The sequence below is a fragment of the Bubalus kerabau genome, chromosome 5 (genome assembly GCF_029407905.1).
Source record: "Bubalus kerabau isolate K-KA32 ecotype Philippines breed swamp buffalo chromosome 5, PCC_UOA_SB_1v2, whole genome shotgun sequence".
Classification (NCBI taxonomy): domain Eukaryota; kingdom Metazoa; phylum Chordata; class Mammalia; order Artiodactyla; family Bovidae; genus Bubalus; species Bubalus kerabau.
This window is the reverse complement of record NC_073628.1, coordinates 19518230-19535605: the sequence shown is the minus strand read 5'-3', so window position 1 is coordinate 19535605 and position 17376 is coordinate 19518230. Positions and strand designations below refer to the sequence as shown.

Below are 17376 nucleotides of genomic sequence, written 5' to 3'. Positions count from 1 at the left end.
TGTTGACCACTTATAAAATTAATCCCTACTCAAATTTTATTTTCACCTTACTATAAGCACTTAGCCAGTCCACCGCACTATTTTTGAGAACCACTCTCAACTGCAGTGAAATGGAAAATCCCGGAAAATCAGGAAGATGGCAGACACCCCACTGACATGAAAGGCAGGGATTTGTTGAATCCCAAGTAGAGCCATGGGTCAATGAGGACCTGGCAGTTAGAAGTTATAAATGAGGATGAGAAAGTTGACCAGGAGGAGGACACCTCCGGGAAACTTCAGAAGAACACAATTTGAAAACCAACGGATTAAGAAAAGTCTGCAGGAAATCAATGCAGCTCTCGGTCATTTCTGCAACAAAGCCTTCTTCCCTATCCTCCCCCACAATCCAGTCTTGATGTGGGGGAAGTCCTATCTGCTGCTACCTGTTTTTGTCAAAGAAGTTCTGCCTCCTTCCAGGTCAGCACTGATGTAACCTTTGTTCATTCTGGAAGTTAGTACAGAGCTGCAACTGTAACCCGACTTACACTAAAGGGAAGCTTAAAAAGTTATTTTCAACACTTTTAGTTTTGTCCAAGTTGCAATCAAATCTTTTTGTACTATTAACCATAACATGTTGGTCCCCATTTTAAGCAGATTCACTTTCAGTCGCATTCTCCTGGTAGAAAATCATCCTCAGATAATGAGGGCTATCTCTAACCAGTGATATATGAGATTTAAGGTTACGTTAAATTTGCAAGACAAAAGGTCACTGATCTGAACATCAATACTACTTAGTTTTATACTCTGTGACAAGCACTGTGCTCTCATTTTGAAATTTAAAGAAATACTATTAAAACCATCTTTTTTGGGCATTAATAAATATGAATGGTTAACTTAAAACACTTCACCTACTTTTACGTAAATTGAATCACAATCATGTCAAAAGTGAAGAAATTAAAGACTAGTACCATATTAAAGCATCAATGGACAATACTAAGTAGATACTAGTATTTTGAGGCTTCCCTGGTGCTCAGTGGTTAAGAACCTGTCTGCTAATACAGGACACATGAGTTCGATCCTTGGGTCAGGAAGATCCCCTGGAGGAGGAAATGAAAACCCACTCCAGTATTCTTGCCTGGGAAAGCCCATGGACAGAGGAGCCTGATGGACTACAGTCCATGGGGTTGCAAAGAGCTGGACATGACTTAGTGAGTGAACAACAACAACTAGTATTTTAGGAAATTATAATCTACAGCCTATTTATTAAGCAGTATATCTCCTTATGAAATATATTCTAGAATAAAACAACTGATGCTTTAGTCTTACCATCGACTGCATGGAGAGAAGTAAGAGACTCTTCACTTTTAGCTGAGCGGAGGGTGCCTTCTGCCCTGCCACCTGCAGAATCAAAACCGAACAGTGTGGTGTTTTATTCACTCTTACATATGCAGTGAAACGGGACAGCGTTTTTCTGTACGTGTATTTAAACTTTCAAGAATGATTAGATTTTTACAACTGTATTCAATTTTGCATTTTATATAATGTGTTGTACTCTTCTCAAGTGGTTTCCTATGTGAAAAATCTCTTTTCTAAAAAAATAATAAACTTCAGAATAGAGATGAATTTTAAAACTTGCTTTTATATTTCCTAAAGACTGGTATATCTTGAGATGATCTCGTACTGAATTTAGAGTGAGCCCTAAATCCAATGACTGGTATCCTTTTAATAAGAGAAGCTACAGAGAGACAGAGGAGAAGCCATGTGAAGACAGAGGCAGAGACTGGAGTGGTACCACCACCAGCCAGGAACACAGGTGTCCCCAAAGCTGGGAGAGGCCAGGAAGGATTCTCTGGATCCTTCAGAGGGAACATGGCCCTCTGACACCTGGATTTCAGTTTTTAGCCTCCAGAACTGTGAGGAAATAAATTCCTGTTGTTTTCAGCCAATCTGTCTCAGTTGGTGACAATTTGCTATGGTAGCCCTAGGAAACTAACAGAGGTCATTTAATTAATTACATGTATTGAATTTATTTGTGAAATATCCTCATCCTCTTTCAATCTCTTAGCAGAGCTCAATGCTGCTGACATTTCCCTATAAAGCCCTTCCTTCGTGAATACTCATTGGAAGGACTGATGCTAAAGCTGAAGCTCCAGTACTCTGGCCACCTGACGTGAAGAGCCGACTCACTGGAAAAGACCCTGATGCTGGGAAAGACTGAGGGCACGAGGAAAAGGGGATCACAGAGGATGAAATGGTCGGATGGTATCACCAGCTCAATGCACATGAGTTTGAGCAAACTCTGGGAGATGGTGAAGGACAGGGAAGCCTGGCTTGCTGCAGTCCACGCCAACAGGCAGTCCATGGGGTCGCAAAGAGTCGAATATGACTTAGTGACTGCACAACCACCACCGTGGCTCCTGTCCCTGCTGAGGGACCACTTCCTCTCACTCTCCTTCGTGAGAGCTCTGCTTCCTCCACCCTCTAGACACTGCTCTTCTCCAGGATTCAGCCTCCAACCTGCTTCTCTCACTCAGCAGGCTCTCCCTTGGGCATAAAAAAAAATCCCTAGGGTTCTCACCCTTGGTTTGCTGACGAGTTTCAAATCTGTATTTCTAGTCAGATAAAAGTCCTTTATTGAATTCCAGGTCCCTAGTACTCATCACCTTTTGGGCAGGTCCAACTCACTACGTCCAAAATTAACACGTCATTTTTCTTCCCAAACTCACTACTCCCTTCAGTGATAACAGCAACTCCCTGACCATTTAATCAAACCTGACAATTGCCTTTCGCATCTTTCTCAACCACTTTTCTGCCCACCCTGTCGATTCTGCCTCATAAATACCTCTCAAATCTATTTCCCACTCCCACAGGCACTGCTTATTGCAGATGCTCTTCGTTTCCTGCCTGCACAGCTATAACTGTCTCCTGACTTACTGTCCAGACTCCAGGCTTACCCTCTTCCTGGACATTCCCCACATTGCTGCCAAAGTCATTCTTCTTAAACCCAAACCCGATCATGTTACATACTGCACCTATTCAGTGACACCCAAGGAATTCAGGACAAAGCCACACCCCCGGCAAGCACCCTGGGCCCCTGAGAACTGAAGCCCTGTGTGTACCATCCCACCCGTACATTCTTCATGCTTCCTGCTCCACACGCCAACACATACTCTGCTACCAAGTCCCGAAACACCTTTTTCAGTCCCTTGTTGGTCAGGTGAATCCCTACTTATCCTTCAAAACCCAAGTCACAGGTTCTATTTCCGGACCACCCACCTCTCTCCCCATAGGAATTGACCACTCCTGCCATAAATGCCTCACATAAGCCTCAATTTCAACAGCTATGATTCTGCATGAAATTTATTTTCTTACACGCGTATGTCCCAAAAGACATGAAGGTTGGGAGCAGTGTCTTAATTTTTTTTCTTTTTGCAGAGGCTGCTATCAAAATATCTAGCCCATACTTAGTACATGATTGCAAACTGAAAGAATGATGAATTAAATGAATCGAACACTGTATTTCTAGCATTGCCTGAGAAGTAAGCACTAACATATTCAGAACCTGTTAATAGCAGTAGATCTAAATGATTTTTAAAAGAGCAGTACTTTCAACAACACAGAAATAGATTTATCTATCCAATAAGATACTCTCACTTCAATGTATCATCTAGGAAAAAGACACCTTTCTTTGGTTATAAGATTTAAAACTCTGACAGACATGTCAAAACCTGATTTTGTCATTTTGTAAAAAATCTATAAATATATAAGATTAATAAGTTTAAATACCACAGCAGTTACTTTTTATTACCAACCATATACAAACTATATTACAAGCATGTTATGAATTTTTAAACACACTGACCCTATATATAATCTGTATAGTTCAAAGAAACTGGGAACTTCTATGCACTTATATATACTATGTATCTGGGGATAAAGCATTGGTAGAAGACAGTTCGCACGAAACAGCACAAGGAGGACACACCCTGTTGGCGCCTGTGACAACAACGTGCGGAGTGTGTGTCCTGGTAAGAGGAGAGCCGTGTGACAGGACGGGAGGTGCAGCCCCCATGCAGGCCGCTCCTGGGCGCAGAGGGAAGGGAAGGCATGAACACTCACCTTTCAGAGCCATGGCTTTCATCTCGGAGGGCTCACTCTCATTACGCTGCAACTTCCGTTTAGAAACAGACGACGATTTTCCCAAGTTGAAAAAGGAACGCCAGCTCCCCACGGGAGATTTTTTCATTTTATTTTGAGGCCTCCTCCTAGGAGAGAGAAAACAGTCTGCATTAAGGCATCCAAGAGGCTACCTTTACTCACTGAAGATGAACAAATGATGGAAAGAGGCAAGCAGCCTGCAGAGGCGCGGCGGACACAGGCAACACCCGCCTTCCACAGAGCGCGCGCCACACAGTACGGCCGCTGCAGCAGGAAATGGAGATTAAATGCACGGATGTTAATAGCTGTAATTAGTCTCAGAAAGATAACTTAACCAGCTTTTCATATTGAGAGCTAATCTCACAATCTGTGAAAAAAGTGAGAATAAGACATTTAGGAAGAGAAAATACTAAATCTCCAAAAATAAAATAGAGTTGAAGAAAATGATTCTAGGTGTGTGTAAAGAGAATTAAGCCCCCAAATAAGCAAAGCACTAAGAAAAGTAACTGATATATACTGAATGCCAGGCACTCTGCTAACTGGTATACACGGTATCTCATTTACGTTACATAAAACCATTTGAGGTAGGTACTATTATTGTCATTTTAAGTACTATTCTCAGTGTACAGCTGAGGAAGTAAGAAGAAGTTTAATGTTGTAAAACTAGTAAATGATGGAGTCAAGGTTGGAACCCAGGTCCACCCAGCGTCGACACTCTTGATTACTATTCTATAAAGAGGTTTTTGAGGAAATTATAGAGTAAAAAAGTCAAGAAGCTGAAGACAAACTCAGAATGACAAAGTAAAAGAGTATTTCAGTCGACGGAAATGAAAATAATTTAGAAAGGTATACTAACATATGGAAATGAACTTCTATTAGTACTATCCAATGCAGGGAGTTGAAATCCTGACATTCTTATGGAGCAGCCAGAGGAGTGACCTGAGATCAAAATTAACTTATAGATATTAGTCTTCTCACAATCAGTTAGTAAAGAAGTTACGGAAACCATGTTATTATCATTTCTTTAGAGAAAATCAGAATCAGAGCTGGAGAGGACACTGAGAACGTGAACAGCAGTGGTTCTCAGACTTTGTCAGTGTCCTCCCAGCTCTGCTTCTCTGTTTCTCCTAAGACATGATGCAATGCTTTTCGATAACCATTTGCTTCAGTTCCCATGAAGTAACATCCACAGTCGAATGAACAGGTTTTTCTGGGACTGACAGAATCAATATAATAATACTAAAATACCAGAGTAAAAGAAAAGTAAATAACAAATAGTCATGAAATGCACATTTTTAAGGAGGACTTAATGAATTTTACCTTTCGAGTGGGAACTCGATTATGGTATGAAATTTCCCCTGGAGTGCAGCAGGTCCTTCTCCTACTTCAATGTATTTATTTTCGGTCACAATTGGAGAATTGACCTGAGCCTGTGTTCGTGCCTGGGCTTCCTCCAGTGTCAGCAGCTTGGTAGATGGAGACGAGACCAGCAGGGACTTGGGTCTTGATAGAGAAGCTTTGAAAAGAAAAAAAAAAAAAGCAACGACGCGACTCAAACTTTCTGACTTGGGGGAAAACTATAAATATCTGTTACTGTGTGTGTATAACCATCTGATTACCTGTCTATCTATCTATCTATCATTCTGTGTTGTTTTAAATTTTCTTTATTAAATTTTTTAAATGACAAAAGCAACAGAGCCTTATACTGAGGAATAGAAAATGACATACTAGGTTATTAACAGTAATAGATACAAGTATAAAATTCCTTAAGCATTTAACTAATAATTTAACTATTACTAAATAGTTTAATAATTAATTTAACTAATACTTTAACTAATTTAATTTAACTAATAATTTAACTGTTTTCCTTTCTTAAAGGATTGCAGACAAGGCCTAGAATTAGTCATGCATTTTTAGTTTTGGGAGGAGTTTTTCTTCTGCTGCTCTATATTACACTTTCACACACATCAGTAATAGGTGACACGATACACTTTTTATGTTCCCTGAACTTAGATCATGGTAGGTCTAATATTTAGTATTCACTAAAAACACATAACAGAACTGTTAAATTGTGAGTTTTGGGAAGCAGATATAAATTAGCTGCTTTCTCTGGAGACAGATTTATTAAACTGAGATAAGAGATGCTGTTCACTGAAGTGGTGGGGGTTTAAAGACACGTTCCCAGTGGGGAAGAGCGTCCACGTGGGCCTACCTGCCCCTTCCTGAATGACTGCGTTGATCTTCCCACTGAAGAGCACGTCGACGTGGTTGAGGATGAACTCCACGACCACGGACTGAATCCTCACTTCCATGAAAGCTGCCGTCCCGCTGAAGCAGGCAGATTCTATCTGCTTTGATCTGTGGGGTAAATGACACTACCATCAGAGGGTCCCCAGAAGAGCAGTCTTGAAGAGCATTATCTTTCGGTTTGTGTGTAGATCACAAGTGAACCAGAGGAAGAAAGCACACTTTGACAGTGCGTTGGCTAAACCTTGACCGCCTGTTTTAAGGAAGACACTCATAAAAACAACAGATCAGCTTTACTTTTAAAAATTATCCTTGGGACTTCCCTGGTGGTCCAGTGGCCGAGACTCTGCACTTCCAAGGCAGAGGGCCTGGGTTCAGTCCCTGGTCAGGAAACTAGGTCCCACATGCTGCTACTAAGACTCTGCACGCCACAACTAAAGATCCCGCAGGCTGTAGGTAAGACCCAGCACAGTCAAATAAATAAACATTTTTAAAGTAAATAAATAAATTAAAATTCTCCTTAAGAGAACACTGAAGAATTAGACTGTTGGTTGATTGTTTCTACTCTAGGTCATGAGTCAAATGCAACTTACCTTAGCAGGTTTGGAGCCCAAACGATGGCTAGGTTTTTTGCATGCATATTTGTGATGGAGCAATAGTCAGCTAAAAGAGACAAGTGTCTCATTAGGAACTCCAGTGTTCTGGAAAATGAAATGCAACATATTAACACAAAGAAACATCAGGGAGTAGTATAGAGCAGAAAAGCTCCACTAATTAATCTCTAAGTTTTCAATGGAAAAATGGAAAAAGAAACCCTATAGATCCCATTGAGGTTTTCTGTTGCCTATAAGATTTAAATATTATTTCTATAGAACTGTCAGAGTAGTATGGATTTTATATATAGTAATTACATCTATAGAATATTGAGAAAAAATTGTCTAAGGCAGTAAAAAATGAAAGTTTTTGATAGGATTGGTTCAGAAAATGAAACAGCTTAGTCTTAAAGAAATCTTTAGTAATATTTGCCTGTTATACATCTAGTTACAGAAACATCAGTGAAGTAAATCCTCTAAAAGTCAGTTTCCAGACAAACGCTATCATGAAGTCATGGTATTCTATTTGCAGCAGATATGCTAACAAGAGAGAATTTAGATTTTTCTTTTATAAAAGAAAATGACAATATTTCACAAGCCTAAAAAGAGTTAAAAGAAAAATTCCAGAGGGCACCAATGGGCAGACTATTTGAGCAAATAACATGCTCTTGAAACAGAAAGCTTACTCTAAATCCTAATTCCTGGTTTATCTTATATATGCTCAAGTGTGATTCATGTAAACAATTTTTTATATATAGATTTAACAATAGGGCAGAGTATCTCGGAAAATAAAGAATGATGAGCTTAAATGTAAGTTAAGTTAGATAAACACAAGATACTACCTATACATCTCTCAAAGTGTCCTTACCTTATAGGGATTAAAACTATTAAAGACAATAAATGGAAGATAGAAGTTTAAGAGTATTATTTGAACAGCAATGAAAGTTAAAATGTGGTCAATATTTGAGTCTTCAGGATTCAGGTAAGCCTGACAGCGACTCGAGAAGAAAAGGAAGATAAGCCGCCACATGAGGAAGAAACAAATACCGTGGTAAGGAGAGAACAATTTAAAACAAACCCAAATCTATGATTACTGGTAATATTTTCACAGAGAGAGGAGATTATACACATGAAACAAAAATAGAAAAGCATGCTATAAAGTAGAAACATTCAGAAAAATGAGAAAGAGAGGGAGGGAAGGCAGTTAGTTCTTAGAATTAAGTGTTCTTAATCATGAGATGGTTTGGAGAAAATCCATATGTGGAAACTGGCAAAGAAAAGGCAAGAAACTCAAAAGAGTTTAGTTCAATAGATAAAAACAATTCTAGAAAGAGAATAAAGAAAAGGGATGAGGTGTAAGCTGCTCTGAGAACCATCAAGGAAATAACATAAGAAAATTTCTCAGACGTTTCCAGAGGGAGAAAGCCCAATGAGTGCCCAGAGCAAAGAATGAAAAAGAGCCTGCTCCAAGATGAGTCACCATGGAGACGAACAACTAGGTAGGTTCTAAATTTAAAAACATCCAAAAGGATTTAAACAACACAAAATAGGTCATACTAAAAAAGTGGCACTCTAACTGGTATCAGACTTTGCGGCAGCATTTTTGCTTAGATGCCAGTGGTGTAATACCATCAGAATAATGGGAAAATACTATTTACAGATGAAAATTCTATAGCCAACTGTCAGTCAAAAGTATGAGGAGAATAAGAGCATTTTCATATCAAAGTCTCCAAACATTCACCTCCCACACAACTTGTCTCAGGAAGTTACCAAAGACGGACACTAGGAAAGCAGGGAGTGGACACAGGGAAGGTGACAGGCAGAGGTCCAGAGGAGAAGGGGTCTAAGTCAGGAAGAAAGTGATGAAGGGAGGTTCCAGGAGGGTAAGAGCTGGTGCTGATGGAGGAGAGCTGGACAGACAGCGCGATTTTAGGCACCACAAGGGGTGTTTTCATGGGGAAATGTTTCTTTTAAACGGTACCTTGATATGTTTAAACACAACTGAGATCTTTGTGACCAAGATAATCATGATGGTGTGATCACTGACCTAGAGCCACACATCCTGGAATGTGAAGTCAAGTGGGCCTTAGAAAGCATCACTACGAACAAAGCTAGTGGAGGTGATGGAATTCCAGTTGAGCTCTTTCAAATCCTGAAAGATGATGCTGTGAAAGTGCTGCACTCAATATGCCAGCAAATTTGGAAAACTCAGCAGTGGCCACAGGACTGGAAAAGGTCAGTTTTCATTCCAATCCCAAAGAAAGGCAATGCCAAAGAATGCTCAAACTATTGCACGATTGCACTCATCTCACATGCTAGAAAAGCAGTGCTCCAAATTCTCCAAGCCAGGCTTCAGCAGTATGTGAACTGAGAACTTGGAGATGTTCAAGCTGGATTTAGAAACGGCAGAGGAACCAGAGATCAAATTGCCAACATCCGCTGGATCATGGAAAAAGCAAGAGAGTTCCAGAAAAACATCTATTTCTGCTTTATTGACTATGCCAAAGCCTTTGACTGTGTGGATCACAATAAACTGTGGGAAATTCTGAAAGAGATGGGAATACCACCTGATCTGCCTCTTGAGAAATTTGTATGCAGGTCAGGAAGCAACAGTTAGAACTGGACATGGAACAACCGACTGGTTCCAAACAGGAAACAGAGTACGTCAAGGCTGTATATTGTCACCCTGCTTATTTAACTTATATGCAGAGTACATCATGAGACACGCTGGGCTGGAGAAAGCACAAGCTGGAATCAAGATTGCTGGGAGAAATATCAATCACCTCAGATATGCAGATGACACCACCCTTATGGCAGAAAGCGAAGAACTAAAAAGCCTCTTGATGAAAGTGAAAGAGGAGAGTGAAAAAGTTGGTTTAAAACTCAACATTCAGAAAACGAAGATCATGGCATCTGGTCCCATCACTTCATGGGAAATAGATGGGGAAACAGTGGAAACAGTGGCTGACTATTTTTCGGGGCTCCAAAGTCACTGCAGATGGTGACTGCAGCCATGAAATTAAAAGACGCTTACTCCTTGGAAGGAAAGTTATGACCAACCTAGATAGCATATTCAAAAGCAGAGACATTACTTTGCCAACAAAGGTCCATCTAGTCAAGGCTATGGTTTTTCCTGTGGTCATGTATGGATGTGAGAGTTGGACTCTGAAGAAGGCTGAGCGCGAAGAACTGATGCTTTTGAACTGTGGTGTTGGAGAAGACTCTTGAGAGTCCCTTGGACTGCAAGGAGATCCAACCAGTCCATTGTGAAGGAGATCAGCCCTGGGATTTCTTTGGAAGGAATGATGCTAAAGCTGAAACTCCAGTACTTTGGCCACCTCATGCGAAGAGTTGACTCATTGGAAAAGACTCTGGTGCTGGGAGGGATTGGGGGCAGGAGGAGAAGGGGATGACAGAAGATGAGATGGCTGGATGGCATCACTGACTCAATGGACGTGGTGGGTCTGGGTGAACTCCAGGAGTTGGTGATGGACAGGGAGGCCTGGCGTGCTGCGATTCATGGGGTTGCAAAGAGTCGGACACGACTGAGCGACTGAACTGAACTGAACTGAGGTCAGGATGCAACAGTTAAAACTGGACATGAAACAACAGACTGGTTCCAAATAGGAAAAAGGAGTGCGTCAAGGCTGTATATTGTCATCCTGCTTATTTAACTTATATGCAGAGTACATCATGAGAAACGCTGGGCTGGAGGAAGCACAAGCTGGAATCAAGATTGCCGGGAGAAATATCAATCACCTCAGATATGCAGATGACCCTTATGGCAGAAAGCAAAGAAGAACTAAAGAACCTCTTGATGAAACTGAAAGTGGAGAGTGAAAAAGCTGGCTTAAAGTTCAACATTCAGAAAACGAAGATCATGGCATCCGGTCCAATCACTTCATGGCAAATAGACAGGGAAACAGTGGAAACAGTGGCTGACTTTATTTTTCTGGGCTCCAAAATCACTGCAGATGGTGATTGCAGCCATCACCATCTGGAGAAGATGTTCACCATGTTGGAGAAGACTCTTGCGAGTCCCTTGGACTGCAAGGAGATCCAACCAGTCCATCCTAAAGGAGATCAGTCCTGGGAGTTTATTGGAAGCACTGATGTTGAAGCTGAAACTCCAATACTTTGGCCACCTGATGCGAAGAGCTGACTCACTTGAAAAGACCCTGATGCTGGGAAAGATTGAGGGCAGAAGGAGAAGGGGACGACCGAGGATGAGATGGATGGATGGTGTCACCGACTTGATGGACATGGGTTTAGGTGGACTCTGGGAGTTGGTAATGGACAGGGAGGCCTGGCGTGAGAGTCGGACACGACTGAGCGACTGACCTGAACTGAGAGAATACCCATCATTCTGTGACAGAGTCAGGAGACAAGCTAGCGATAAAAAGAAACTCAGCAAACCCCAAACAGGCCATTACTCCAAGAAACAAACACGGTTACCCCAGAAAGGGGGAAAAAATTCTGGTATACTATTAGATTGGGCTTCCCTGGTGGCGCAGCAATAAAGAATATGCATGCTAATGCAGGAGACATGGGTTCAGTCCCTTGGTCGGGAAGATCCTCTGGAGGAGTTAACGACAACCCACTCCAGTATTCTTGCCTGGGAAACCCCAAGCACAGAGGAGGATAAAGGAGCCTAGCAGGCTACAGCCAATGGGGTCACCAAAGAGTTGGACGTGATTGAACATGCACACACACATGCATACTATTAGATGTAGTTTGTAAATAACAGTTACATAGATACAGCAATGTAGAAAATCAACACCGAGCACTCATTCAACCACTCTAGGAAGATGAGAGAAGGGGCTGTGTGTGGTTGTGTGCTAGTGGGGGAGAAGAAAGTTACAACTAAATCCTCCGAACTATTTCCAAGAGTCCAAGCTAACATACAAATTAATCTGGGCTGTAAAAGTAAGCAACAGAAGAGAGGGCTCCAGGGTGCCTGCTGGATGCCAAGCACTGTGCCCAGACCCTGGGACTACAAAGACAAATATAAATACAAATGTATGGAAAAACAGAAATTTAAACAGTCAGAACTCCAAGGAAATTTAAACAGTTAGAAACCCCAGGAGCCCATGTTCACACAATTGACTTCTGGCATTTTTGGCTGGCATTTTACAGAGCGTGGTTTACCTGTAGTGTGGAGGAGGGAGTTGCTGGATGACATCATGAATTTTTATCAGCCTTTCTTCATCTGTTGCTGCTGAAACAGCATCCTGGAACAACCATAATGCAAAATAAACTAGTAAGCTTTGTTGGTAAAAATGAAAGTTCTTCACTTACAATTCAGTTTCACTTTGAGATTCATTGACCTTACTCTTCGGTGCTGAACGATGAGGAAAAACAATGTAGTACCAAGGACGTAAACTTTGTTCACACACTATGTGGACACCGAAATCTAATACAAGATAATATTTTTAAAACTTTATGATAACCAACATATAACCAAGGGTTATAGTAAGACTAATGGCTCAAAGTTAGAGACCATGAAAAGGGGCAAACAGTGAAGACTGTGGACCAACTAGCAGTAAGTGTTCTTTATCAATATTTTCTCTTTAAAGGAGCTCTTTTACTCATATAACTATTTCTTTCATGGGGAAATCAACTTTTTCAGGTTTTGAACAAAACCACAGCAAAATTGCAAACAGAACTTGATTTAAATGTGACTGGTACTCACAGAAAATTTCTCATACAGCTGGTAGGTGAGCAGAGGGTTTGGGAGCTCTCGGAAGTACAGCTTACACAGGGAGCCCACGGAATGGATGTCTTGGACGTAGGGTTCTTTTGTCAGGTCGGGAACATGTTCAGAGTCAAATTCATGGCTAAAAAGATAGAAGAGAGACAACAAAACTAATTTTTTTCAAAGAAAAGCAAATATGACTTTAAAACAGAAAGAAAAGGTCCAAAGTATTAACCTCCAGCTCAGTGAGCAAATATGTACTTCAAATGACTATATTTCACAGAAGTTATTCAGCAGTAATTGAAATGTCTGACTATGAGACAAGTGTTTTTCTAAATAGAAATTCAGGGGATAGCTTAAATATTAAAATGGACAGAAATCTCTGAAACCTGTGTGAAAGAGCAGCTCTTACCACACAGATCGAAACAAAGGACTTCTACTTCCTAAGTGTTTAAATGCCCAATATTTTGGCAGTTCTGAAAACTAGAGTTGAATGGCAGCTGGTCCATGAAAAACTATGTGCAGAAATTCCTCAGATGCAAGAAGTACAGTTCAAGAATGTGTTATGATAGAGGGATAAGGAAGCCAGAAACAATTATAAAACAATTCTCCACCAACACAGAAAGTAAATCTGCAGCATTTAGTAAGTGAAATAAAAATTGTGCTCAGAACACAAAGGCAGATTAAGCTTATTCTCCAGGAGGTTGACTAATATTAAGCTACAGACCAGAGGCCACTAGTCAACCTAGAGGATTAATCTGAATACGAGATCTGCTGCATCTGAAGTCAAAGACTGTACTGTTTTCAGTACCAGAATCAATTTAAGTATTTTCCAAACATGTATTCTGAAAATAGAAATCAACTCTGTGGTCAATTTAGAATATTAAAATCCTTATAAAATAATGGCAATTACCATGTACCACAGTGAAAAATAAAAGATAACAACATGTTAAGAATAGACAGGAATCTAAGAGATTAAAAAAAAGTTAAAATTTCTATTGGTGGTATAAAGGATACCACTATTTTTGTCTCTGGGGGTCTAATGGGAAAGGATGTGGAATATGTGACACGTACACACTTGAGCACATGCTACAGAGCTTGGGCGAAAGAAGATTAGAAAAAGCTTCACTCTTATTAAAAATAATAATAAACAGGTCCACTCTTGTCCATTTTAATTAAAGAATAATTCTATTATAATGTAAATTTTCATCTATCATAGTTGTCATAGGTTCAAATTCAATTGTTAAAAATCTTCAAATATTGCAGAGAAAATAAAAGTATTAAGATTAGAGGCCAAGGTTTTCTGACACTACAAATGAAGAAATGTTGAAAACATACACAGAGAACAATATAGCTAGTTTTCTACTTTATCTAAACTATCTTACAGAAAATAAAGATTATCAATATAAGTGACTTAATTCTGAAACAGTTTCATTTTAATGAATTACAGTAGGAACAAAAAAGAAAAAGCCATGTTGGGTTTTACCGTAGTCTCTGGATATTGGAGGCAACGCCAGAGAGACGATATATTCCATCCACGATGCCATATCTCTCGATGAACGCTGTGCAGCTTTGAAGAACCTGGGGCACTAGAGAGAATTTTTGAAGACATGGATTAAATTGAGAGTATTCAATGGAAACAAAGTCACAAAAAATAAGAATGTTTTAGCAAAATGAAAGTTGCAAATTAAAGCTGTAAGGGGTGGAGATTAATCTGCCACAAAAAATGATAACAGCATATTTACCTAATTTCACCTCTAAACTAGATAACTGGTTCCTGAATAACCAAGACTGCCTCTATGTTGTTACACTGAGGTAAGTGGAAGAGTTCATTAATTATTGGGATACTTTCCCTAAGATCTTCTGCAACAGACTTGTTTAGATGGTTACAACAGCAAGGTGAACTGTTTAGTTCTTAACATCATTCTAGATTAAAAAAAAAAAACAGTTACTCACCTGAATTTCATACTCAGCAAATGGATATGCAAACTTAAATGTTTATTCCAATGATAATTACCTACTCTAAGTGCTTCAATTTTTTACTTTTAAAAGTTTCTTTTATTCTTTTCATAGTTATGCTAATTCTAATTATATTCAATAAACATCAACATAATGCAAAGGTCAAAGTAATTTCAAGTAAGTGAAATCTCTTCATTTCCTGCCTATCTTTATATTAAAATTACTGACTTTTGACTCGATATTATCAGCTGGTCATGAAACGCACTTCAACAAAAAGCAGGAAGAAAAGAAAAAGAAAGGCTCTCTGGTTACTTCTCTGAACAACTAACACAACCAACCAGCCACTCTGGGCCTACGGTCTAGAACAGAACGTTTGAAGTTTATGAGAAAACGTTCTTCTAACCAAAAATCTACAGTAACTGAAATCTGAACTTCATTTATATTGCATTGCAGACTGATGAATTCACAGGCTTCAGTAACTACGTTCATTTCATCATTTTCGGTTACAATCCATGAGAAGAATAGCTTGAAAGAACATTATTTGGTCTGCAAAAGACTACTCTATCAGGGATGAAAGAGTGGTGAATGAAACTACTAAGATACTTTAATAAGATAATTTTATCTACTGCATTTCACTTAAATGTATGTATCATTCCTTTATTATTACAAAACGTTTTTCCTTGGTTTTTCTGCCTTGTGTTGTACTTCCTTCATCCTGTCTTTTAAATTCTGTCAGATCCTGTAACTTATATTTAAAACATAAACTCCTTAGCTTTGAATAATTTTATTAGAAAGCAGGTATATTACTGAGCAAGCAAAAGATGCCAGACTAAGTGCTTTACAACAGATACTCTTATTTACTTTTCAGAGAAACTCTATCATTATCTCCCTTTTCAGAGAGGAAACTGAATCTTAAGAGTGATGAAATTTTACACATAAGGACAAGCAGTAAACAAATGGCACAAATAAGGATCAAACTCAAGCTGTCCAAGCACAGAGTCACACTCTAACTGCCTGGATTTTAAGGTCCTTCCCCATTTGCACCTATTTTAGTATTACCATATTTCTGTATTTCACAACTCAAGGCCAAGTTAAGTCTCATCTTTTACCAAATAAACCAGCCATGCTCTAAGTCCATCAATTTCCAGGTAAAGGAAGCCTGTTTCCTCTGCCTGGATTCTCCTTCTGCTACCATCTTCTTATAGAAAACTCTTGGTTGTTGTTCAAAACCCAACTGAACTCTTACTCCAAGGCAAGCTTTCTTTGAATATACCCCTAAGCAGAGGTAGCTATACTAGGTTCTAGATGCCAACAGAACTATGTCATTTTGAATTAATATTTATTTGTTTATACCACAATTACTCCTTCTTGAGTGCATGCCTGCTCAGTCACCTCTGACTCTTTGTGACCCCATGGACTGTAGCCGACCAGGCTCCTCTCCCATAGGATTTCCCAGGCAAGAATACTGGAGTGGGCTGCCATTTCCCTCTCCAGGGGATCTTCATGACCCAAGGAGACATGGGTTCAATGCCTGGGAAATCCCACGGACAGAGGAGCCTGGCAGGCTACAGTCCAAGGGGTTGCCAAGTGTCAGCCATGACTTAGTGACTAAATAGCAACAGCAACCCACAAGAAAGCATACCTACTCTTTATATATAGGCAGACCTCAGAAATACTACAGTTTCAGTTTCAGACCGCCAGAATAAAGCAAACATCACAATAAAGGAAGTCACTCAAATTTCTGGTTTCCCAATGCATATAAATTATGTTCATACTATAGTATAGTCTATTAAGTGTGCCATAGCATTGTGTCTGAAAAACAATGTACATACATTTAATTAGAAAAATACTTTATTGCTAAAAAAACGCTAACTATGATCTGAGCCTGCAATGAGTTGTAATCTTTTTGCTGGTGGAGGGTTTAATTACCGTGTGTCACAGAGACACGACATGAGCAAACACTTGGAAAAATGGTACCAACAGACTTGCTCAATACAGGGTGGCCACATACCTTCAGTTCATTAGAAAAGCACAGTGTCTGCAAAGAGCAATAAAGCAAGAAAAACATAACACCTTTGAAATTCTATACTGTATTCAAATTTACAGTTTGAATAGCTTCTTAATTTATACAGCAATTTCCCTAAAAGTTGAGTATTCAATTTTTTGGCTTTCATACATAATACTATAATGAACATTTTTATTTTTGTTGGATTATAGCCTTAGGATAACCCTGAGAGAGAACTGCTACAAGAAAGGAATACTGTAAGGTCTCTTGCTCTGGAGTGCCAAAATGCTTTTCAAAAAGGCAGTAATTCCCAGAGCTACCCGTAACCAACATTTTTCACCTGCTGGTAAAAATCTCTGCTGTTTTTAATGGTACTGGATATCATAATTTAGTAAAGCAGCTTTGTTATATCAGTAGTGTTTACTTATATAAAATGGTGTCTCAAAATTGCTTAGATACATTTCCATGATTGCAAATAAGCATAGAGACTTTTTTTCTTTTTGCATGTTTTGTTTATTATTTAGTTCCTTGTCAAAATTATATGTTTATAGCTTTTTTCTATTCTTCTACCCAGGGGCTTAATTTTCTCACAAACCTGAATGACATTTTCATTTACTATATTAGGAGCACAATTTCATCATACCCAAGAAAAAAGGACTTTCCCAGTCTGTGGCACCTTCCCTTTACATTTGTAGTAAGTTCCCTACATTTGAACTTTCAAGTTGTGAACTTTCAAAGAT

At 39.4% G+C, this 17376-nt stretch overlaps 1 protein-coding gene across 5 annotated transcripts in view; it reads right to left on the bottom strand.

Moving 5' to 3' along the window:
- The window catches only part of ARHGAP32 (Rho GTPase activating protein 32), a 207784-nt gene that overhangs the window by 8411 nt on the left and 181997 nt on the right, over positions 1 to 17376 (bottom strand). For all 5 annotated transcript variants that reach the window (XM_055581190.1, XM_055581192.1, XM_055581191.1 and 2 more), the window contains 8 exons: positions 14159 to 14261; positions 12670 to 12814; positions 12126 to 12208; positions 6978 to 7085; positions 6350 to 6495; positions 5458 to 5653; positions 4099 to 4244; positions 1306 to 1377 (listed from right to left, as the gene is read on the bottom strand). In XM_055581190.1, coding sequence (XP_055437165.1) covers positions 1306 to 1377; positions 4099 to 4244; positions 5458 to 5653; positions 6350 to 6495; positions 6978 to 7085; positions 12126 to 12208; positions 12670 to 12814; positions 14159 to 14261 — 999 coding nt within the window. The remainder of the gene's footprint in view (positions 1 to 1305; positions 1378 to 4098; positions 4245 to 5457; positions 5654 to 6349; positions 6496 to 6977; positions 7086 to 12125; positions 12209 to 12669; positions 12815 to 14158; positions 14262 to 17376) is intronic.